The sequence below is a fragment of the Thunnus albacares genome, chromosome 13 (assembly GCF_914725855.1).
Source record: "Thunnus albacares chromosome 13, fThuAlb1.1, whole genome shotgun sequence".
Classification (NCBI taxonomy): domain Eukaryota; kingdom Metazoa; phylum Chordata; class Actinopteri; order Scombriformes; family Scombridae; genus Thunnus; species Thunnus albacares.
The window spans coordinates 23,683,900-23,708,810 of NC_058118.1; the positions used below are offsets into that span (position 1 = coordinate 23,683,900).

At 38.6% G+C, this 24,911-nt stretch overlaps 1 protein-coding gene and 1 long non-coding RNA gene across 3 annotated transcripts in view; one reads left to right on the top strand and one right to left on the bottom strand.

Moving 5' to 3' along the window:
- The window catches only part of grk6 (G protein-coupled receptor kinase 6), a 74,736-nt gene that overhangs the window by 22,048 nt on the left and 27,777 nt on the right, over window positions 1–24,911 (bottom strand). The window contains exons 3-6 of the mRNA XM_044370290.1: window positions 18,726–18,838; window positions 10,559–10,636; window positions 8,504–8,604; window positions 393–485 (exon numbers count right to left, since the gene is read on the bottom strand). Of these exons, the coding sequence (XP_044226225.1) occupies window positions 393–485; window positions 8,504–8,604; window positions 10,559–10,636; window positions 18,726–18,838 (385 nt within the window). The remainder of the gene's footprint in view (window positions 1–392; window positions 486–8,503; window positions 8,605–10,558; window positions 10,637–18,725; window positions 18,839–24,911) is intronic.
- On the top strand, window positions 9,584–16,673 carry LOC122995235. Of its 2 annotated transcripts, none has more exons than XR_006406763.1 (3): window positions 9,584–9,943; window positions 10,501–10,642; window positions 16,429–16,673. It is a non-coding gene; the product is annotated as an uncharacterized LOC122995235 (long non-coding RNA). The 2 variants fall into 2 exon arrangements; XR_006406764.1 differs by having other exon boundaries at window positions 10,504–10,642.

Below are 24,911 nucleotides of genomic sequence, written 5' to 3' on the forward strand. Positions count from 1 at the left end.
AATAAACAAAACCTTTAGGCTACAACAACACCCTGTTCTGAAAGTCTCTTTCCTGCTGAAAGTATTTAACTTTGCCATTGAGCAATTTCTAACTCATATCTGTGAGTATGAAACACTGATATCACTCTTAACGTTCACGGATTGTGTTGTTCTTCACCCCCGAGGAGATAAGAACAACCGGGGAGAGGAAGGAATGAGGCAACTCTCTGAGCATGCTGTTACTGGTGCTGAGGTGGAGTTTGAGCCTCTAAATGAGCCTGAGTGAGCTTTTAAGTGGTGTGTGTTTGTGTGCAAAGACAATATGCTGATGTACAGAATAGAGAGAGAAAAATGCTGCAGAGAGAACAAAAAAAAAGCAAAGAGAAAGTTAGACAAATGGCATCAAACGTTACCTCTCCAGCCATTTCCACTGAAGGAACCTGTTGTAGTACATGCTGTCGAGGTAGTCTGCGAAGGGCGCCACGCTCAGGTAGTCGTGGATCAATCTGGAAAATAAACACACACACACACACAAAAAAGAAGAGCATCTGCAGGTCATTATCAGGCCCAAAATGCTGCAACTAGAAACAAAGATAACTGTAACTGTTGCTGAACAGCTGCCACAGGTGGTGATTACAGGATAATGGCATATTTAGTTTAAGGATGCACTGATCTGACTTTTTCAGTCCAGATAACGATACCTGGGCTTTGGGTATCGGCTGATACCAAGCACCAATCCAATACCAGTGCCTAATTAATAAGCTGTATGCTTCACTGTGTGGAAGAGACTGGGATCATTCGTTTTTATGTGTGAGGCAACATCAGACTTGACTTTGCTTTCCTAACTTTGTAAAAACAAAATGTAACAAATAAACATGTTTGTTTGTTTATAATTATATAAAATTATCATAAATTCATGAGTGAGTGATTCAAGTCATTCATTTGCAGGAGGAATGGGGTGTGTACAAGACAGCAAATGCTTTAGCTGCAATGATTCATCAGCATTGTTCTCAGACTGCAATCCCATCAATCTAGAATGATTTTAAATGCTAAGCTAACATTTAACGTGTTGAAAACAGCTGCAGCAGGTTCTCTGTCAGAAATACGGACACCTAAACAAATCCAACTTTCTACAGCAACTGACAGTAACGTCGAGATCTTAGATATTTTTTACTCAGCGTTGCCGGAGTGACAACGAAAGCGCCTGAAGTGAGCCTGAGGAGCAGAGCTAATGCTAACTGCTCACCATTGTTAAATAATCAAACGGCAACTCGACTTTTATTAGTCGTTTGCTTTGACGTAACCACTGTGGTTATAAAGTACATAGTCGGGGATTTTGTTAAGTTATATGTTGCACTGGATTTAATTAGCGGAGGTGTTCTGTTGTTACATTTTAGGCCACACGCGACTGGTTTTCTCTTAGCAAGATTAGCTACAATAGCCGGTCTTATTAAAGCCACACGAGCTTCTCGGTACAGCTGATATTTACTAAAGATAACGTCCAAAACAACTTCAGATAGTGTTATAAGTTAACATGCACGTTGTACTGTTTATTAAGGGTTGTGCTTCACAATGCTGGAACGACAGCAGCAACCCGGCTCTTCCTTTCTAGATGATAGATCAGCTGAGATCGGCCCCGTCGTCACCGATACCTGATCCAGCTATTTGAATCAGTGCATCCCTAATTGAGTTTCACTTCATTCCCCAGAATTTTATTGGAAATGAACATGCAATAATTTAAGTCAAGAAAAAAAGGCCAAACGTTCTCTGATTCCAGGTTATATGACGGGAGGATTTACAGCTTTTCTCTATTTTATAATCACTCTTTTTCAGACTGTTGATTGGATTTGCTGTTTCTTTTTTTTTTTTTTTTCTTAATGTTTATTTTTTCACTTCTCTATGTTATTTATAATTTGTAGCATTTTTTGGATTTGGATCATATTTCCTTAATGTTTGATTGTTTTGATTTTGTAAGTGTTTTGTCCCTAGAGGCCACGGTAGATAACTGATCATTAGTTGCATCCCTAGTTGCTTTAAAGAGTAACTTCACATTAAATCCACCTTTTTTTAAGTCAGTTAAGTCAAACTGTAGGTTAATTGATAGGAAATTAATCACCGAGCAACATTATCATTCATTTGGAGTCGTGTTTTTGTCCACTTGGTGAATGTAAGTCCAATATTCACTCTCTTTTAGCTCTGTTTTTGGTCTCCACCAACTCCTGAGGGAAATATCTGGCTCTTTAGCTGCTAAATGCTCCACTATGTTCACCAGCTAGTCTACAGCTAACGGTGTCTGTTTACTGTTTGGTGCTGAGCAGGTAGTGTACAGCGGCTTTTTAGAGCTTTTTCTCTGAAAACAGCTGCCTGCCACGACCCAGAACGACGCTATGAGAGCGCTAAGAGTGAACCAGAACAGTAAAGTTGCAGCCAGACAGCTAAACAATGAGCTGAAACTCACTATAAAGCCGAGGACCAACCACAACCAACACATTACACACTGATAGCTGATTATAGCTGTTTTAACACAACCACAAAACAATAACAAGGTGCAACTGTTCAACATATCAACTTAAAAGGTGATGATGTGTCAGCGTTGTGTTCACCGCTTGTTTATGCTGGAAACAAGTTACTGCAGGTTTAAATTTGATTTTGTTTTATGTTGTTTCATGCCTGAAACTCATCGCTGTTGCTGCCTGTTTTGGACCAGAAACGCTCTCGAAAAAGAAATGTTTTTCAGGATGTTGTGTTTTCATCAGATCAGGTACGAAGTGAAAGGCAGCTCAGAGAAATTCTTTGAGAAGGTTCAACTCACTAAAGGTCTTACAATCCACCTCTTCTCTTTCTTTTCCACTTTGGTTTGTTTGTGTTTTGTCTTGTTTTATCATCACTCTACTGACAAGGACGAGGGTTATTGGAGTTATGCTTCTATTTTTCCTATTTTTGAACTTTAGCAGAAACATTTTGGTCAGTACACAAGTTTCTACCTGTATGAAAGCTCTTTACTGTGATTATAAAGTCTGATTAAACACCAGTATTACCTGCTGCACCTCCTGCATCACTCGTCCAGTAATTACAATAAACAAAACCTTTAGGCTACAACAACACCCTGTTCTGAAAGTCTCTTTCCTGCTGAAAACTGAAGTGTGAAATTTTGCCATTGAGCAATTTCTAACTCATATCTGTGAGTATGACACAGTGATATCACTCTTAAAGTTCACGGATTGTGTTGTTCTTCACCCCCGAGGAGATGAGAACAACCGGGGAGAGGAAGGAATGAGGCAACTCTCTGAGCATGCTGTTACTGGTGCTGAAGTGGAGTTTGAGCCTCTAAATGAGCCTGAGTGAGCTTTTAAGTGGTGTGTGTTTGTGTGCAAAGACAATATGCTGATGTACATAATAGAGAGAAAAATGCTGCAGAAAGAACAAAAAAAAGCAAAGAGAAAGATAGAGAAATGACATCAACTCCTGAGGGAAATATCTGGCTCCACTATGAACCAAAACAGTAAAGTTGCAGCCTGGTTCATCGAGCCACACCCAACATATTACACACTGTCATTTAATACATTATTATAAAAAATATGGATTCAAAATCTATGATAAACCAGCAACTGTTATGATTATCAAAAAGCGAAAATGCCAAACATGTCCAAAAAAATGATAAAATAAACTGTAACAGTCAAACGTTTCCACTCATCTTCCCATTTTTTTGAAAACTTTACTGTACATATATATATATATATATATATATATATATATACATATATGTATATATATATATATATATATACGAAAATCATAATAAACAACTGTAAAAACTGAGGAATGGAACACTCACACTTTTCGGTTGCAGTTTTATTTAATCAAAACTGATTTTGAATCAAATTGTGATCACAAGAAATGTACTGAGACTTTTTTTGGATTAGCATAGAGTTACTTTAATCTACGTTAATTGTTATTGATGAGAATTCAAATGAGACTCTTTAAACTCAAACTACAAGAAGTTGTAGTTTAATAAAAGTGATTTTCTTGTATTTATTTAAAATTTTACAATAAGAAAACTATACAATATCATCAGACTTCTCCTTTACCTTCGTATCTAACAGTTAAAGAAAGACAATCTGCCAGAGTTCAGGGTTCATAGTGTTCATACGGTAAACGATAGTGTTGTAAATTACTCATGTCTTGTACTTGATGTGGCTTGAAAACCAAACTGGCCTCTGTGCTGCCTCACGCCTACAGAACAAGCACAAACAGAGCCGTCAGAGGATGTTACTCAACCTGTGAGTGTTGTTGGATAAAGAAACTCTTCCTCATCAGAAACAACATGAACAACGTCAGACTTTTATTGGATTTGATTTCCCTTTTGTGTTTATCTGTTCATCTCTATTTAGTTTTTTCCATCATTTACTCTTCTTAATCCTGATCGTACCATTAGTAATTTCTTTTCTTGTTGTTATTAAGTAGATTTTGTTCTGTATTTTCCAACCCTGGTAAACAACCAGCGTGTTCAGAAATTGCAGAGTGCTCTCAGCCGTTACCAACTGAACTTCCTCATTTGGGAAATACTTGAGAGCACATCCAGTGTTACAAAAGTAAAGCCTAATGCCACAGGCCAGAACCTGCTCCGTGACATTCTTTATTTCTTCATCTGTTATCATAGACAGTTAAAAAAAAAAAAAAAAAAAGGATGCAGCTACCATGACGTCACTCTTTGGTTTGGTGGCTAACGTTTTGAAGCCTCAAGTTTGGCATTTTGACCGTCGCCATCTTGGGTTTTTGGAGCCAGAAGTGACCATATTTGGACAAGGGGGTGGAGCTAACCCTAACGCTAGCGTTAGCTGCTAGCTCGTTTAGCACAGTGCATTTACAGTCAATGCTTAACTGTGATATTGCTAAGGCTAATGCTAATGTTAGCTAGCGAAAAACAGGCTTAAAACAAAAAGTACTTACCAGAAAAACTGAACAAGACTTTTTAGGCGACTAAAATGTTACAATTAACTTCATGAACTGAAAACACACTGAAATAGTGACAGCTATGCCTCCTAATCTATACTCGTAATCTGGGGTTACGTCACGTAACCAACATTGTCGCGTGGTAGCGACTTGTCGATCACAACGTAGCCACACCCTAAAGCATACGCTGCTTTATCATCTATTTTACTCTAAATAGGACCATAATTTCCCAAATGAACATCATGTTGTATTGAAGAAGACTTGATAGTAGTGATTCAGACCATAAACTCATTAGGAAAATGTTCACTGAGGTAATAAATCAAGTGAGAAGTAGGGTCATTTTCTCATAGACTTCCATACAATCGGACTTCTTTTTGGAGCCAGTGGAGTCGCCCCCTGCTGGCCATTAGACAGAATGCAGGTTTAAGGCACTTCTGCATTGGCTTCACTTTTCAGATCCAGAGCTTCCTGCTTGTCCGTTATGTATCTGTCTGTATTTGCGTGTTTTGACTCTAAATTAGAACTCCTACTACTACTGCACATGTGTTAAAAGTAGTACATCTGTATTTTATGTATAGTTTTGAAGGAAGTCTGAGGTCAGTCACTAAAATCAAACACTGTCACTAACAATAGAACATGATGTGTAGGATATATTACAATCTATCAGGGCGGTCGCTTTTCATGTGAAATTTAAACTTTTTTTGGGACGTGGGGAAAATTTAAATATTCAGACTATAATGACCTGTTAGAATTCAAACAATAATACAATACAGTCTATAAGCGCAACAGACCATTTGAAGTAGTTTGCCTTGTGATCCAGCGGAGGGCGTTCTTAAGATTCACTATCAGCTTGACCTATTTCATGTTTTTTGACCCGTCAGTAAATGAAGAGAAGCAGTATGTGAATGTTTTGGGGACAAAATTACCAATTACCAATAAAGAAAAGGCTGTTTGCCAATTTTGTAAAAAGCAGCTGCTTTACTCCACAACGACCAGCGAGTTCATCACGCAACTGAGGCAGCGGAGGCATCAAACAAGGGGAGTAATGTAATCTCTACGACCTCGTCTTACACAATCCAGCTATATGATACCACACAGGAAAATATAAAGACTGAGCAGTAAGACATTCTCTCTGATCACTGATGGATGGACATCGCTGGCCGTATATGCTGATGACAGCAAATTGTATCTGAGACAGTGAGTTCTAATTCGTTCCAACGAATTACTTGTTAGTTTGTATTTGTTCAAACTTGACTTTTTGAAAAAGTGACACCCCTAAAATCTACCAATCTACATTCATGTTATATCTACAACCTAAATCTACCTGGTTCTTCACAAACAGGAATGCACAACAGGGAACTTTTGGTTCCCAGTTTAGTTCCTGGGATTAGTTACTCTGGTCACATATTTACTAGAACTTTTCGGTTTAAACGGGGCATTTGTACGAAAACTGGGATCGGCATGCAGGAAAAAATAACTAATCTGTGCTCTAAATTTAATAATTTGTGCTCTCGGTTTAACAGAATTCACCCTTATGCCATTCTCTCGTCCTGCGTACACCCTCACTATGGATCCCTTGGATTTAATAAGGATTTATTTTGATCTCAGGCTGCGATATGTAGATATACCTTCAGCACAACACTGTTATCTTCGAGATCCTTTATAATATCCTGTTTATAAACATATTCTATGAGAGTTCCTGGATCCGGTTCTTGCAGACTTGAGTCACAAATGTGATGAATTCAGACTCGTCAGCAAATGACAAAAAAAAAAAGGTGTCAAAGTCAACACCAGTGACTCAGCAAGTGAAGTCACAATGACCCGTGACTTCACTTGGACTTGAGCCTTGTGACATAAAAGACTGGAGATCCCTGCGAAAAAAACCCCCACCAGAGACAGAGCAGACATTCAGGTCAGTGTTCAGTCACATTTCTGCAGGGCCAGCAGCACTTGTTTTCATGTGTTTTTGAATGCATTATTGTAGCTGCATGACAGGATTTGGTTTGGAGAACAGAAACCATGGAGAGAGAGAGAGAGAGAGAGAGATGATGTTTGGGATATTTTGAGACGAGAGCTTACACTGACACCCTTTGTGTGAGGGGATGTTTTAATTTACAGGAAATCGATAAAATCTGGTTTGTTTGCACAAACATAGTCAGTCAATGTCATCAGTTATGGTTTTCCTGCATCTTGTGCATTTCCCTAAATGTACCACAACACATCGACCGAACATGCATCATATTATCAAGCATTTACAGTTTGAAATTAGTGTCGTTTTACACTTGTAGTTCAGTTCGTTTAGTCTGAAGCAAGAAAACGTCACAATGACTCATTATAAATTAACCAATAAGTCACTTCGACTAACAGGAGACTCTTTCATTGGACAGTTTTGGTGACACTTCATGAACCCACGGAGGGAAAAAACTCATCTGGTGTCACAAACCGCTCAGGAAAAAATAATTTATGACATATGCAACTAATAATGCTCATAATTAATGACAATCAGGTAGAAATAACATGATAAAGAGGCATCTTGTGCTATAATATTGTGTGTGTGGTCACTATGTTTCACACACTTTTAAATCAAGAACTTATTTTTATTTTCTGATGTATCGAATGGAAATTAACCTGCTAGTTTAACTCATTAATTTACAGGTATTTAACAATTATTTTCTAGGACATTTTACAGAAAGGTTGGTGCAATTTGGTACAAATGATAAGAAAAAACAGATTGGTTTAAGTTGGTTTAGTTGTTAAGTATAAACTCATTATATTTGGTTTCATACGTATTTGTTGAATTGCAAAACTCTTAACATTTCTTCAACAGAGAGAAATTACTTTGTTTTTAGTGTGTAGTTTTGGGTCAAACTACTTATTAGCATATTAGATTCTTTCTTAAAAACTGTATAAGAAACACCTTTATATGCTAATATATATTCTTCTGTTCTTTCTGTTTTTTCTTATCATTTGTACCAAATTGCATCATCCTTTCTGTAAAATGTCCTAAAAATCAACCTTTAAATACCTGCAAATTTACAAGAAATCTGTATAAAACTAAGGGACCTGTAAAATAAAGTGTTACCACATTCTGTCTTATTAAAAGTCGACATTGTCCCCGGCATAAAAACCAATAAAATGGAAAACATAAAGGAATTCTCCCTGCAGAACCCAACCAACCAAACTATGTTAAAGTTTATGACTTTTTTTTTTCGGAAAATCACAAAATTTCACATTTTTTCTGTTAATTTAACTGTTCAAATACGTTTTCTGCATATTTTACCTCTTTAAATCATACTGTGTTGTTTCTCTATGCTGCCTGGTACCTAAACCTTTTTTAACTAAATTAATTGGTTTATTTTTGTCTAAATTATTAGAAATCAGCTTTAAAAAAACAAACAAAAAACAACATGTATATGAATGTAAACTTCTCTTCCTGTCATAAAACCCCCAAAGTCTCAGAAATAAGACAAAGGTCGTGACCTTACAGCTCTGACTCAGTAATGCTACAGATCTCCTGTGTGAAAGGGGTTAAAGAGAAGAGAATAAACCGCCGGGAACCCTGTGATCTTACTTGGTACAGTCCTTGAAGAGCTCTTTGCAGGCCTCCTGCTGCAGCCTCTCAGTGCACTGAGCCATCATGGCCTCCTCCACCTCAGGCACGTGGTCCTCCGACTGCACCGCAAAAAAACCAAAAAAAAACCCCATTTAGTCCAGGTGAACACAGTGACTCAAGTCTGACGGTAAAAACTCACAAAGGAGAGCCGGATGAACTGGGTTTAAGACGCTGCCGGTAGATATTATCCTCGACACGCTGCAGACGTCTGCGTGTTCAGACTTGTACGCGCTCAGACAGACACAGGTGAAAAACAGTCTGAGAGACGCAATTAAGTGAGAGAAAGAAAAACGGGGTCAAACTTTTAACAACAACCTGCCTGAGGCCTGCAAGATAAAAAAAAAAAAGTGGCTAAATTTGGCACATTTACATCATAATAATGTACAATAATCTGCATTTCAGCTGTAATAAGTGGATTAGATTTCTGTCTGGACGCTCCAGCAGATCTAATGGTTGTCTGCTGGAAAGTGCTGTATTGATGCAGTAAATTGGATTTGTTTTATAGTTTTTGCTTTTTTTGTTTTGTTGGACTGTAATTGGTGCACATAATTGCGTCACATTTTTTTTCTAAATATACCGTATTGGCCTGAATATAAGATGATATTTTATTCTATTTTATTCATATATGCTTGGAAACGGTATTTCAATTTGATGCTCTGACAATATATATGGGTATTGTAACAGAATATTCAGACAAAGGCAGATAAATACCTAATGAGAGTATTACTTCTAGGAAGTGGTTGTGACTAGATGCTCCATCATTAGACGACCGGTTAAAATTTATTTATGAAATCTACACAATGGAAAGGACATTTTCTATAAAAATGCAACTGGAAAAATTTAGGAGAATGTGGTCAAAAACAGATGAGTGTGTGTGACATTGTTTGTATAAATGTTCATAGTTAGTCAAAGTAAAATGAAAGGGAGAGCAATAGAAGGAAGACAAGTTTTATTTAGATAAAGTTTAACGCATTTTTTTTTTTAAGTTATTTTAATATAATTATGTAATTATATAAATGAGATTTACGTACTCAAATGTCTTGCAAACCTGGACTGTGAATGACCTCCCTGATAAAAATAAAAATAGAAAAATAAATAAATAAAAAAGCGGAGGTGTGAGAGTGTTGCATTATGGGTTGTTTGTAGCCTTAATGTTGCTAGGCTAGCGCGTTTCTTCCAGTCTGTTTATAGTGAGTCAGTGAGCATTAAAAGCGTTTGTTTATCTCAGTTTAACCTGCAGGAGTTTCTGAAGGCTCCTGTAACTCGTGTGTTTTTCTGCCGCGGACAAAATAAGGAGGAATAACGAGTGAAAACGTGTCAAATAGTCTCTAATTTTGACTCCTTCTTTAAGAGCCCGACAGCAGAGAGCGTGAGGGTGTGACTGATAAAAAATACTACGTACGTGAGATTTACATTCTGCTTTAATGGTATTATTTCACTTTTATGAGAGAAAAGCTTTAAAACCTTTCCGTCTTCCAAATGTTTGTTTCCAGAAAACAGGTTTTGGAAAAACGGCGGTCAAGCATCTGCAGGAAATCTAATTGAGATTAACACATTAAGGATAATGTAAAATATATGTAGAAAATCTAAAGGATAAGTGTTTAAAGTGAAGGATTAACTCTCTCATGTCAGATTTTAAATGTACTTAATAGCATAAGAAAATACTTTTGAGTAATTTGAGTCTTTTCAGATGTTTATATGTTGTTTAGTTTTAGTAAAGTAAAAAAAAAAGAAAAGTTGAGGATGTTTTTTCATAGTTTACATACTGAGATTAAATATCATCTTACAAACTGATGGAGTGATTTGGCAACGAGTGAGCAGTAATTTAATAATGATGTGACGTCGGAACAGGTTCTGACATCACTCTGACATCACTCTGACATCACTCTGACATCAGTGGAGATGATTCACATTCAGATTCAGAAGTTATGACAGTAAATGTTTTAATTTTAAAGCAGTTTTCTGGTGATTCGACTGGAAACAAAGCGACAGGTCGATGAAAGCAGCAGCCACCTTTGGGTTGAAGTATTTGTCGATGAGTTCCTGACCGCACTCCTTCCTCTTCTCATCTGGAGTCACCTCGTACTCCGCCTGCAGGTACAAACACACACAGACACACACAGATTAGCTACGAGAGCTCTGACTTAAATAGTCCCTCCGTTATCCAGATTCTGAGTCACCTTCGGACGCAGTTTATTTGTTCTTAGCAAACTGGATAGAAAGTCAATCACAAGACGTGATCACACATCTGCAGAGCCAGACTGTCCCCACAAGAAACAACATCATTTGTCCCAAAACAACATATATTTACATTCCAGTGATGACACCTTCTAGCGGTCATAGTAATTATGACGGGAGCAAAGCAGGAAATAAGGCGAGTCCACGAGCGGTCGGATGGATCAACAAACTTTAACACGAAGATCGCTTCCTTCCCTCAACGCTGTTTTTTAAAAACCACGATGACAAGTGTTTCTGTAACTCCAATATATGAGCTGTCAGTGTGTTATATGTTGGTTGTGGCTTATAGTGATGAACCTACAGAGAATTATCAGCGACTCTGCAGCTCCGCACGGTTTCACGGAGCTTGCGGAGTTCATGCTAGATTCTTTTTTTAGGCCATAAGCCATATAAAAGCCTACATTTAAACAGCAATAAAACACAAAAACAAATATATTTTAGTCAACAGAATGAACTCTCCACAAGCTTTGCCAACTAAGCATATAGGCTACAACAATAAAAATAAAACACATAGCCTTGCTGCTGTTAATTAAATGCATTCTTAATAATGTTATTTAACTGTGGCGTTCTGGACTGATTGGTTTGTTTCACTTTGCCAATGAGAGATATAACGTTACCTGAGAGAAAACAGAAAGACTTTTCGGAGTCGTGTTGTTGAGCTAAAGCGCAGGACTGTTCCTGAAGTGTGCAGCAGCTTTTGAATGTCACATCACGCTTCGTCACATCTGATTAAACACTCAGTGAATCTCTCAATGTCTTAACAGCGAAGACAAAACCAAACTTCTGCATAATACAAGTTTATGTAGAAGTTGTCAAGTCATGAGTTTATTTATTTATTTATTTGGCAATCAGCATATTTTTTCCATTGATATTTTCATCTGCTGGACAACAACGTGTGATACCAGCAAAAAGCCGACTAACGTAAACCCTGACAGGGAGAACCCAGCTGAACCGTTTCTTCTTACAAGTTTATGAATTAAAGCAGTAAAACTTCTTCACACGTGCAAAATAACGTAGAGCTGCAACTAGACTAATCTTGTCGATTAGTTTCTCACTTAATTAATTTGTTGTTTGGTCTATAAAATGTCAGAAAATGGTGAAAAAGTGTCGATCACTGTTTTCAAAAGCTCAAGATTTAATACCTGTTAAAAATAACTTTATTTTTATAGCACGTTTCATACAAAGACTGCAGCTCAAAGTGGGACAAAGTCAAATAAAAGATCAATAAAAACACAGAAGCAAAGAAAGAATAAAAGGCCGATAAAAACAGAATATGTGGATAAAACAATAAAAGGTCATTAAAAACAGAGGCTGAGTTACAGCAAGGTGATAAAATATATTTATATTATAGGTTGTACAACTGTGTTTTTAGCTGTTTTTTAAAACCTGAGTGATAAAACAATAACGATATGTATCGTCAATATGACACTTCATCAACAGCAATAAGAAAGTTGTTCGATCAAATGTTAAATGCATTAAATGCAAACCGCCATGACACTCCCTGGCTCACAAACAGCCAATCATATTATACTACTAGTGACACGCAAACAGCCAATCACTGACCACCTTCGACATGTGACACAACAACAGAAACAGCGTTTAGTGAGAGAATGAGAGCAGATGCTGAGTTTCAAGTTAAATTCAACCTTTTTTTCTTCTGGTCTTTATTAAAAATAGGTCGTTAAGAATCATCAGTAATTATCCATATCGACTGAAATGAAACCTTTTATTAGCCGTGTTTCCATTGACCTATTTTTATGCATATTTTTTAAGTATCGCATTTAAAAAAGCTTAATGGAAACACCAACACACGGGAAAAAAAAATGTAATGTTGAAAAAGAGTTTCTGCACAAAATGGATAAACTGAAACACATTTGTCAAATAAATAATGACGTCTTCCGACATCTCCAGATACCGTGAAACATGACCGATACCAGCTGACAGGAAAGAACAACGACAACTTGCCCAATTGAAACAAATTCCTGAAGACCTCTCTCCATTTTTCTCTCGTCGTTTGTTTTGTTCCCGGTTGGCAAACTCTACTTCTTCTACTCTGTTTACTGTCGGATTATTTAAGCCTATACCGCCATCTACTGGTGAAACTATGCGTTGCGTAGTCTAGTTTATTCGCTTCGAACCAGGTGATGGAAACGCACCTAATTCGCATTTTCCTTTTTGCCACATTTCAAAAGTTTGCTTAAAACTATCTTGCGAATCTAACAGAAACACGACAATTGTGATAATTTTCTTCAGCTGTATCACCCAGCCCTGCTAGCTACTGAGTTATGTCCCAGAAAAAAAACAGAATTTTGTAGTATGGTTAAAAAAACCTCAAATGTCTTGTTTTGTCCCGTCAAAGATATTCAGTTTACTGTCATAGAGGACCAAAGGAAACAGAAAATTAAGATGCTCAGTATAGTTATAGCGATTCATTGACGTATCATTGCAGCTCTACTTGTTTGTTCGGTCGTCTTGGAATCATTCATTTGGACAATTTGATGATGACGATGACACAATCTGATCATATCATCGTGAAGATATGATGATTGCACTGAAAGTCGATAAACAATAATACTGAATGATATTACGAGAAGCTCTCTGCGAATCCACTGGAGACCTCTCAGGGCCTTGATTTCAGAAAAACCCAATTTAGGATTTAATTGAAGAGTTTTGGGAGGATTGCTCCACACCCTGCAGCACATGAGCTGATTCTATCTCCTGCTCCTCCTCCTCCTCCATCCATCCATCCATCCGTCCGTCCGTCCATCCTCCGCTGAATGACTTGCAGTAAACTGAGACTGACTGGAAAACTCCAAAGTGCCCCCCCCCCCCCCCCCCCCCCCCCTCTCTCTCTCGCAGCGAGAGCCTGTAAACTAACGCTAAGTGACAGCGGAGACGGTTCAAATCTCATTTTCTCCTCTCCATCTCGTCCTCTCGCAGAGCTCTCAGAGAGGAGACAGGAAGCAGTTGTGGGGTGGAGGAGGACATAATTGCTCCGCATGTTTGCTGCTGTATCTACTGGACGACTGAAGGCCAGACTGCGACCTCGCTGACTTCACACACACACCGATGAACTCATTGACCTCTCCGCCTGCGCTCGTCACATCTGACAGCAGAGAATTGAACTGATCTACTGATTGATTCAATTTTTTTGTTTTTGCACAATGTGTAAAATCATGAAAATCGAGGTTTTACAACATTATTTTTAGTCAAAAATGATAGAAGCTGCATTAGTCGTCTTAAGAGTCACGACAGTCCCTTAAACTGTGACATGAACAGTTACTCTGCTTTGGCAGCACTAAACAAACTGCCTGTGTGTGTGTGATACGTGTATATGTGTTGGGATACAGGCAGAGAATGAATGTTATGTCTTTATGTATTTGTATGTACAGGTATATGTGTACGTTGCAGTTCGGTTATCTGTATGTTTCTGTGTGCGCACATCCTTTATACACCTGACCCCAGGTGACCGGCTGTCTCTGGATATCTTGTAGTGAATTTAACGGGCGTGTCTACAGTTTGTGGGCGGCTGTAGCTCAGGAGAGCGGGTTGTCCACGCGTGGTAGTTTGCCGCCATCGGTGCGCGAGTGTGATGCAACTTAAAATGTCTTGTTTTGTCCACAACCTGAAGATATTCAGTTTACTGTCACAGAAGACTAACGAAACCAGAAAATAAAATTTAAAAAAGCGTTTCACTGGCGAGATACGACGTTTCTTGTGAAGCAGACGGTTTTTAATCCCTTTTGGTTTTTGTTTTTCTTCTGTCATAGGCTGCATTCACGGATACATTTCAGACTGAAGACCAGTTAACTGGGGACGTCTCCTCACTTGGGGAAAAAGCTGATTTTTGGGGTCAGTGGTTAGGGTTAGGGTAATGCTAAAATTATACTTTCCACATATGCGAGGGTCCGCTAAGGTCCATGTGATGTAAATTTCATCAGAGGGTGTATGTGTGGGCTCATCCGTGTATCTGCAATCTGTTGTGACCCCATAAGGTAGTATAAACAGAACAACTACCCGTCCGTAGCGTCCGCAGCTGTCTGTGTATGCGTCCACTCGGGAGAATAAACGAGGCTTTAGTTTTATGGCATGTAGTGGTTATGGTGAGTGAAATGAATATAAGTCTATGTAATGTCCCCATAAGTGACCTAAATAAACGTGTGTGTGTGTGCGTGTGTGTGTTTGTCCATAACAGTGAAGGAGGAAATTACGATTGATCATTTATCAACTGTACACCCAAACTTAAGCAAAACAGTATCGATAAGAAACACACACACACACACACACACATACGGGTGGGAATAAAACAAGAGCGTGAGACTGAAACATTCCTCAAGTGAGCGGAGCCGTTCACTGTGACAGATGAGGTCAAAAGAAAGTGTGTGTGTGTGTGTGTCAGGGATACAACATGGGAGGTAGAAAAGGGCGACACGCTGACGCAGTTTTTCTCTCCTTTGCTCCCTGATGTCAAGAGTTCCTGTGTTTCATTAAACAGATATTAACTCGACTTCCTGCAGACTCTGAGTGTCGAAGGCGTTTGCGGGGTAATTTAACTTCCTGCATCAAAGGTTCAACATGAGAAACAGATCAACACTTTTACTTCCAGCTACACCGCTTTAAAACAACACAGAGATTTAAAGGGCCAGTTCAACAAATCATAAAAACACACACACACACACACACTCATCTCTAGCAGTCATGATGCAGACGATCTGCCTCCACCGCAGCACAATAGAGATGAAAAGAGTTTAACAGTTTTCATTTGATCTACTTTCTACTTTAACAAAGAGACAAAACAAGACTAAGACCCCGTTTGCACTCAAGATAAGTGTAAATCCAGGACACATTCAAGACCGACTGAAATTCCAGATTTTAAAAAGGTGTAAATGCATCCGTCTCTCCGTACATAATGTTTACTCCTCCTAACTAGGCTTGCCGCGGTGGTCGATGTTACTTGCCCATCGCTCATACCGTACTTTTGCTTTCTTCTATAGAAACAAACCCCATTTATTTCCTTTTCGCCTATCAGTCAGACGACGAACGCTACGATTATAAACTGACAGTGTCGCAGCAAAAAGTAGCAGAGTGAGACGTCTGTTCTCCGTCCCGCTCTCTGTTGTAAACAAACGTAACGTTAGCTGATAGCGAGCAGCTGCTCTCGTGTCTCTCCGGGTCTCGGTGCTTGTTTTTTCGGCAGCGTCTCTCCCGCTCTCTGCCTGCTCAGCCTGCTCTCGGTGTGTCTCTCTCTCTCTCTCTTTCCGGACGGCAGGCGAGTCGCTCCGGTTCTGGCTCTAAGCCGCGGTCGTCGGCTGTACAAGGAGGACGCCTGAGGCCTGCCGTCACTAACTCTTAAATAAGGGGAAAATCTAATGTTAAAGATCAAAGTAAGCGCTCTATGACGAATATCTTATTAGTCAGTGGGAAAACTTCCTCTGTAACTGTAACTACCTCATCAAGAGCTCTGTGGAAACATCCTCTACAGGGTCTGTTACTGCAGTAACACCCACCAAACTTATGCTGCAAATGCACTAAAATCACCCGTCGTTCTCCATGTAGCTTGAGACGAGGAGGACAGCAGCTCGCTAACTGTTATTCTAACTAAACTGCATGAAAGTTATTCTTATTCTGGCGTTTTTTTTTGGCAGGATTCAGGTGCATCATCAGCACCTTCTGGACTGGAGTAAAGCCGAACCTTATGAAGATCTGTGATCTGACCAACATAAACACATATGGAGCTTAGCATGAAGACTTTCTATTAGTCGTTCATTCTCTCTCTCTCTCTCTCTCTCTCTCTCCCGCCGCTTATCCTCCACACTTTCATCTCATTACATACGTTCAATAAAATCATAAATGAAATAAGTGAAAGTGTCTAAAATTTCATGTGAATTTTATCCAGAGCAGAGACACTTGAAAATGAGTCTTAATGTGTCCTAAGAGTCTGCAGCCTTGCCAGCAGCTCTGTGAGGATATAATTGGGCTAAATGTGCTAGATTTGCTAGTTGACACTAAGCACAAAGAACCACTGAGGCTTAAGTGTAATGTCATTTGTAGTTTTGGAGAAATTCAGTCATAAACCAAAGTATTGGACTAAATTGTCTTCAATTTCATCTAAATCACATAATAACCTCAGTTTTAGTTGCCTTAATTTAACCTGATGTGTTAGTGTTGTGGTGACAGATCACACAACCTATTTTATTGTTTAGGATGTTCAGAGACAGGTATCTTAAAATCTTAAAAAGCACAAAAAACCAAAAGTATCTGCACGGCTGATGGTGAAAATCAGTTTTTTGTCATGAACTGAACTCTTCACTTTGCACTTTTTCAATTTTAATTATCTTTTAAATCCTGCTGCACATTTCTGACCTTCTTTATTCCATAATTAAACTATTGTGTGTTGCTGTCTTTGTGTGTTTGTCACCTTTTAAAGAGGACATATTCTGCTTTTTGTAATTTATCCTGTTATGATGTTAAACATTGTCGACGTTCCAAAACTTGAGGTGAACGTATGTGAAAAATGTTCCGTGCAAGTCAAAACCCGGGGCTTCAGCCTACTCTGAAATCTGCGTTTGCATAATAACATCTACTTCCTCCTCGTGATGACATCAGATTGTTCATACGTGCACACAAACAGCCGTCAGTTCTGTAATATTTCTTGCTGACGTTATCAACCCTCATATTTCAGATGTGATTCAGCTCCAACACGTACGGATGGATTTGAGAAGTTTATATTTGGAGTAAAGAAGGAGAAAAAGAAGTGAAATCCGAAACCAGAGGAAGCTTCCTGAAGCTGACCAATCAGAAGAGAGTGGGCTCATCAGGAGGCGGGCCTTAAAGAGACAGGAGCTAAAACGGCCTGTTTCAGACAGAGGCTGAACTGAGGAGCTGCATAAAGGATCAGTACAAGATAAATAAGGAGTTTTTAACTGTAAATCATGCAAAGATATTCCAGTAGAGCCCCAGAATATAAATTAGTAACTATAAGTGGCAAACAAATGTGGTGGAGTAGAAGTACAAAGTAGCATAAAATGGAAACACTCAAGTAAAGTACAAGTAACTCAAATTTGTTCTTAAGTACAGTACTTGAGTAAATGTACTTAGTTACTTTCCACCATTGCTTTCCTGATGAGATGGTTGCTAAGGTGGTTGCTAAGGTGTTTCCATGTGTTGTTCACTCTCATATTTCAGATGTGATTCAGCTCCAACATGTACCGATGGATTTGAGAAGTTTATATTTGGAGTAAAGAAGGAGAAAAAGTAGTGAAATCCTGCTACTATAGTTTGTTTACGTAGCCTGGAGGAGCCGGAGGAAGCTTCCTGAAGCTGACCAATCAGAGCAGAGTGGGCTCATCAGGAGGCGGGGCTTAAAGAGACAGGAGCTAAAACAGCCTGTTTCAGACAGAGGCTGAACTGAGGGGCTGCATAAAGGACCAGTAGAAGATAAATAAGGAGTTTTTAACTGTAAATCATGCAAAGATATTCCAGTAGAGCCCCAGAATATAAATATAGAGCTGGAAATATGCAGAACATGTGTCCTTTAAAAGAACTTAGTAGAATTCGCTCCTTTCTACCCTCTGATCCATCCTCACCATCCTCTTCATCCAAACCCTTTTTTTTTTAATTTAACACCTGCCTCCCTCCTTCTTATTTGGGGGTAGGAAAAAAAACTGTTTCTCTCATTTGAGTGCTTACACACACACACACATACACACACACACCCCTCCTTCCCTTCAATACCCGGAACTGAGAAGCATTTCGGGGAATAAAGAAACAGAAGTCCTTGAGACCCCCCACCTCCCTCCTTCATTCACACACACACACACACACACACACACTTCACAAACACACTTCACAGGGTCATTTTTGGGGGAAAAAAGCTCTTAAACTCTGCAAAACAAGAGCACTTTCTCTCTCTCTCTCTCTCTCTCTCTTTCTCTTTTCTTACCACGGCGTCCAGGAACTTGACGCAGCGTCTCAGCTCAGGTCGAGTCTCACAGAACTGCCTGAACAGTAACCGTCCGATCGGCTGCCGCTCACAGAGGCTGCTGTAGTCCTTCTCTGTCGGGAAAACAGACACAGGGAGTTGTGATGATGATGTTTATCAGACTGTAACACTAAACATTTGTTTCCTTTAAAATGTTTTAGGGACTGTGTGAAAATTACCTCAGGGAAGCATGTTTTACTAGCCTTTTATACGTCCTTCTATATTAAATATCTTATTTCAGCCTTCTTTTGCAATAAATAGTTACATCAAAACTACAACTTTCACATGCACCATGGTTCGTAAAGGGTTTGCCACACATTATAAGTTCCATTGAGATATTAAGCTTTAAATTGGGGCGGTGAGGAGGATGTTTGTGCTGTTTTATTCTGATAAATAATAAAAGATAATTGGGGTACACAATGACAAAAACAGAAATAACCCTTTTACAAAGTGAAACGTAGGGTTCAAACTCACCCACCAGCCCAGTAATTTTCATACAGTCCATTAAAAGTTTCAAAATAAAACATGAATCAGTTCATGTCTCCATCCAGCGTTTCTGAACTGTTCACAAAGTCTTTTAAAGACCTTTTTAATACCACATAGAAAGCGATTTTTAATCCCTTTGTCATGATCACACAGGCCATAAGTATGAAAGTGTAGAGAACCAGTAGAGACAACAGAATTATTTAATCAACCATAAATAAAGCTGCAGTTGTTTATCATGTGTAGATAACCAAATAAGTCTCAACACAGCATATATTCACGTATGACTCATTTTTAGGCAAATGAGTATTAAAATAAGCTGTAACTTAAGTCATCTCATCATGACATCTGCCCTCAGGTACAAAACTAAACAGTGTCGTAAATCATTTCTATTCTTAATTAAATTAAAAGAAATTAACAAAGCATAAAGAAACACGTTTCCACTGTCCAAACCGACCCGTGACCCCTGCAGTAGAGGCGGAAAGTTAATGCGGTGAACAAAATATTAATTATATTAAATATAACACACACTAGTACAAAACCACCACCCACTACGACCTCAATAACAAACGTTAAGTCAACAAAAACTGAAAATGTGCAAGCTTTAGCCAGCAAATGTTTTCTTTTTAACCTGTTAAAATGTCTAAAATTACTGAAGCTGGAGGTGAAATCCTGTAACTGATAGAAGTGGTATTTAATATTACTTTTCTATAAAGTTGGGGGACTTTTGAGAGACAAATTAAAAATAACGAGCAGTCGAAGTTGAAGCAACAGACGCTGAAATATTCAGACTTAAAATCACAGAAAGAAAAAAAAAACCCACTGCATCCTACATTTCCCATAATGCATCTGGAACTTGGAGCGTCTCTTTAATTTTTTCAGGTTTAATGCCGGTAAAGCTGCAACAATTAGTCAATTATTATTTTTATTTGATCGACAGAAACGAATAAGCAAAAATGCCAAATATGTATTTGTTGCAGTTTCTCAAATGTCAAACATGACAGTAAACTGAATATCTTTGGATTTTGGACTATTGATCAGACAATGTTGTCATTGTTGTGATTTGGCAACAGTATCAGGAGCCTGGAAGTACCTCCGTCACTTCAGTGGAAAACAAATAAAAGCAGAACCTGTGACGCCGGGTTCATGTTACGTCACGTCTACGTTAACTTCCTGCAGAGCAGAAGTGGCATCAGACATGAATCATGACCTGCCAGTAACATGTTTCTAACCTTATTTACCATAATTAAAATTCTCAAATGCATGATGCAACAGTCTAATGAGCAGGTGGAATATGTAGTTTACTAAAGGGACAATCCACAGACTTATCAAAGGCCGCTGGGTGCCGGGACGATGCAGGACTGTGAAGCCTTCAACAGAAAATTACAGTGAATGACGCTGAAACATTTAATAATCAAATATCAGCACACACACGGCTGCCGGTGTGAACACCCACTCACTGATCATATTTGCATAAAGCTGCAGTCTCATCTGCAGGACTTTGTTTTTTAGTTTTACCCCCAGACTCTTGATCAGGTTTCCTCTTGAAATTCAGCCACTTTCTTTAAATCTCTACTAAAAACATTTCTGTATGAATTGTTTTTTATGCGCCACATCTTTTACTTCTACTTTGTATTGTACCAATCATTTTACCACTATTTCATTTTGTTTTTGTGAAGCACACTGTAACACTGATTTAAAAAGTGCTACATCTATTTCCATTTATTTAGGAGTTTAAAACAACTTTATTAATCCTACTAGGGACAATTTGTTTGGAGCAGATCATTGTACACACAACACAATAACATACAGACAAATAAACACTGTATTAAAATATACAGCACACAAAAAGGATAAAAATGGAGCATTTAGTAGTTGAATTTCAGAAGAAATGAAGGATTTAGAATAGTGGTTAGTTTCACAAGCAGGTTGCCATCAAAACATAAGAATAAAAGTCCAAATAACTGAACCTCGTTAAAGGACAAGTTTTTCAAGTGTGTTCAACAACAGTCAGGTGTCCATAGTAACAGTGAAAGAGGTTTTCCTCGCTGTAATCATTCCTCCTGTTCATACTGGATGTTAAAAGATCCTTTAAATGTGCTTTTTAATGTAAGTGATGGAGGATAAAATCCACAGTTTGTCCACACAGTCATTTAAAAGTAGATGTGAAGCTTATATGAGGCTTCATCAGTCTGAGTTAGTCATATCAAGTGGATATCTGACACATTTACAGTCTCTTTAGCATCAAATTCCCTCTTTGCGTTTCCCTGTTGAGCTGCGGTGGAAGTGTAGTAACAAAAAGTTTTGTGTTTTTGCATTTAAGTGGAGCAAAGGAGGAAGTCATGTGACATTGTTATAGAGATGCAAATTCTCTCCTCGCATAGAGTTGGACTATTGTCTCAATATTTTGTTTCATGTTATTTGATTATGATACCTGCCCTGTTAGCACGATGTAGCTTAAGTATTTGGCGTTGGACGTGTTTCCAGAGACCAAACCCAAACAGAGAAGGCGGCGCCGACTATTAAACCAGCTCCAGTGCAAACCAACAGGTGATGTCACACCTCACTACCGTCTAGATGAACTGTTCATTCGATGTGTCGCTCTAGAGCAGTGGTTCTCAACCTTATTTGGGTACTGGACCCCTTGCAGTCCTGAGACCAGTGGACCAGAGTCTGTTTGACTGGTGTCTGAAACAGTTGTCTGATATATGACCATTAATACTTTAATAGAAGAAGAATTAGAAATAAAGGCCTGTTACCCTCTGCAGTTGAGGTAAATAAAGGACACTATTTGAGGAAATGCAGTATGTCTGTAAAGGCCATAGGATCTTTTTAAAATATATATTTTATTATTTCACGGACCCCTTGCAATTACACCATGGATCACTAGGAGTCTGCGGACCCCCCATTGAGAAACGACACTCTACAGAACAAGCAACATACTTTCTCATTTAATTTGGAGGACTCGTTGATCCGTTGTTTGAGGTTGTTTGAGTTCATCTGTCCAGCTGTGCTGCAGCACATAATAAAACCAACACCAAGGAAATGCTGATTTGCATCTGTGACTCGTGGATGCAAAGCGACTCAGGAAGTTTCACGCACAAACAAATGTGATTCAGGAAGGACGAGACAGGCAGGTCAGTGAGGTCGCTGAGAGAGGAGAAAGAAAAGGTCAAATCAAGCTGTTTTTATCTGTATAAAACAACATCACCTGCAAAATCTCCAAGAGCTTCACACGCCAACAACGGCGATGATTCGAGATAAGCACAAACTCTAAAAAGACGACAAAAACTCATCAGAACAAGAATGCGATTATAATCGAACAAATCCCTGTAGTTAACTAACTTATCTCACTTAGTGTGACCAAAAGCTTTTTACATATGAAGTGCTTGATTTACAAGCTTTAATCAGCAAACGGTTTCTTATTTAACATGATAAAACTTTTAAAAGTACTAAAACAGCAGACGGCAGGTGAGATCCTCTAACTGATAAAAGTGGTATTTTAATATTATATTTCTATAAAGCAGATGCCAACTTTTATTATCTAGTACGGGTCAAGCTCCAAAAAAGCTGCATCCCACATTTCCCATAATGTAACCTGGAACCTTGAGTGTCTCTAATGGTTTCAGGTTTAATAATTATAACCTGAAACCAGTAATATAATTACTCGTTTAGTCGACGGACGGAAAATTAATCGGCAACTATTTTGACAATCAAATGATCGTTTTAGTAATTTTTTAAGGAAATATGCCAAATATTTGCTGGTTTCAGCTTTTCAGATGTGAAGATTTTAAGCTTTTTTGTGTCATACATGATTTTGGATTTTGGACCGTTGGACTCAGACAAAAAGAGACATTTAAAAACGTCACTTGTGGCTCTAAACCGGCTTCCACCCACGAAAATGACATTATTATAAAAAACATAAAAACTGTAGGTTATTTACTGCACATGAACCCTTGTTTTCATACTGAATAGACATTTATTTGTGTCGTTTACAACATTTACACTTTGTGACACCTGTATTTTCAATATAAAGCACCGCTTACAGACAGTCACATATGCAAACTTACTTTAAAATGTATTCAGCGTCATCTTCCCCGCCACAGACAGCTGATGTTTAAGACGCTCTTAAAGGACGGGTTCACAATTTTTCAAGTGTGTCTTAAAACAACAGTCAGGCATCCATATGAACAGTGTTTCCCTGTTGAGCTGCGGTGGAAGTATAGTAACAAAAAGAGGGACTTTGGCACTAAAAAGACTGTAACGTTGAAAGATATCTACTTGATTTGACTCATTTGGAGGATAAACTTTGACTTCTGACTGTGGATTGTAAGGTCATTATGAAGGGATCTTCTAATGGTCAGTATGAACAGGAGGAATGATTACAGCAAGAAAAACATGTTTCAATGTTCATTTGGGCTTCAGTGAACCTCCTCGTGGAACCGTCCTTTCTGGAAAACGGGTGTAGAAATTTAAGAGCGCTGTAGAAAGGCTCTCAGGAAACACATTTAACTCGTAAGATTGAATAAATAACACCTGAAATTCACTTATAATATCAACTGGTGTTAGTTTTGTCCAGTGAAGACAGTCTGTGACGTTTGAAATGTTTAGACTACAAATACAAACAGTTGCAGATTTACTGCTGTTTATTACAGACTCTACTACTGTCAAACTGCAGCTAGTCGACAATACGTAACACAGTTTAAAGTTGAGGGTCGCCAGATCATCAGTCAGATATCAGAATGACCCACTTGTTGCAGAAAACACACAAACCTGGCAACTCTGCAGAGATCTTACCGTTAACATTATGCGGAGTTAAAATTACAAGATCATTTGAACGTCTTCACATCGTCCATACCCAAATCATGTGAAACAATCAATCGAGAAAATAACAATCAGATGACTCAATAATCCTTCAGTGTCACTGCTGAGTGTTTGCTGGGTCATTTATAACACGGTGACTGATAGTAACTGATGCTTTGTTCTGTCATATTCTGTTCTGTTTTATCCCACTTTTGATTCTTTCTGCTCTACTTCTCTCTCCTCTTGTTTTCGCTCTGCCACGCTGCGACGTCCTCTTTTGTTCTCCTCTCCTCCTCTACTCTAATGATCTCTTTTCTCTGTCCGCTCTGCTGTAACACACTTCCTGCTCCAAAGTGAACAGAGCAGAACAACGTGAACTAAAGCAGAGCCGAGGGTAAAATTGAACAATGAAGAAACCTCAGAAGGAAAAAAAAAAAAAAAAAAAGAGGGAAGACGGAAGACAGCTGAAAAGGGAGGAAGGATTCAAGAGTAACGTGACTCTAATTAACTTTTCTGATTAAAAGGCTACACTGCCTGTTTACATGAATTCCAAAATCACTATTCTGCTCTCCAAAAAATGCCGAAAATTAACTTCATTATAGTTCATGAAGATACTTGGTCGATCCCACACTGGCTGCTCATGCGCAAAATCTAACATTCCCCATTTCTAGGAAGGTTTCATTATGAGGTTTTGGATGAGTGGAGCTTCTCAATAGATCACTGGAGATATGATATACATGAAAGGAACATGCTGTACATCATCAAACAGAGAACCTACACAGTCCTCTGTCAGGCCTCATGATGCCACAGGTTTGGAACCGAATCAAGGACTTCAAGGGAAGTGGACAGAAGTAAGCAACT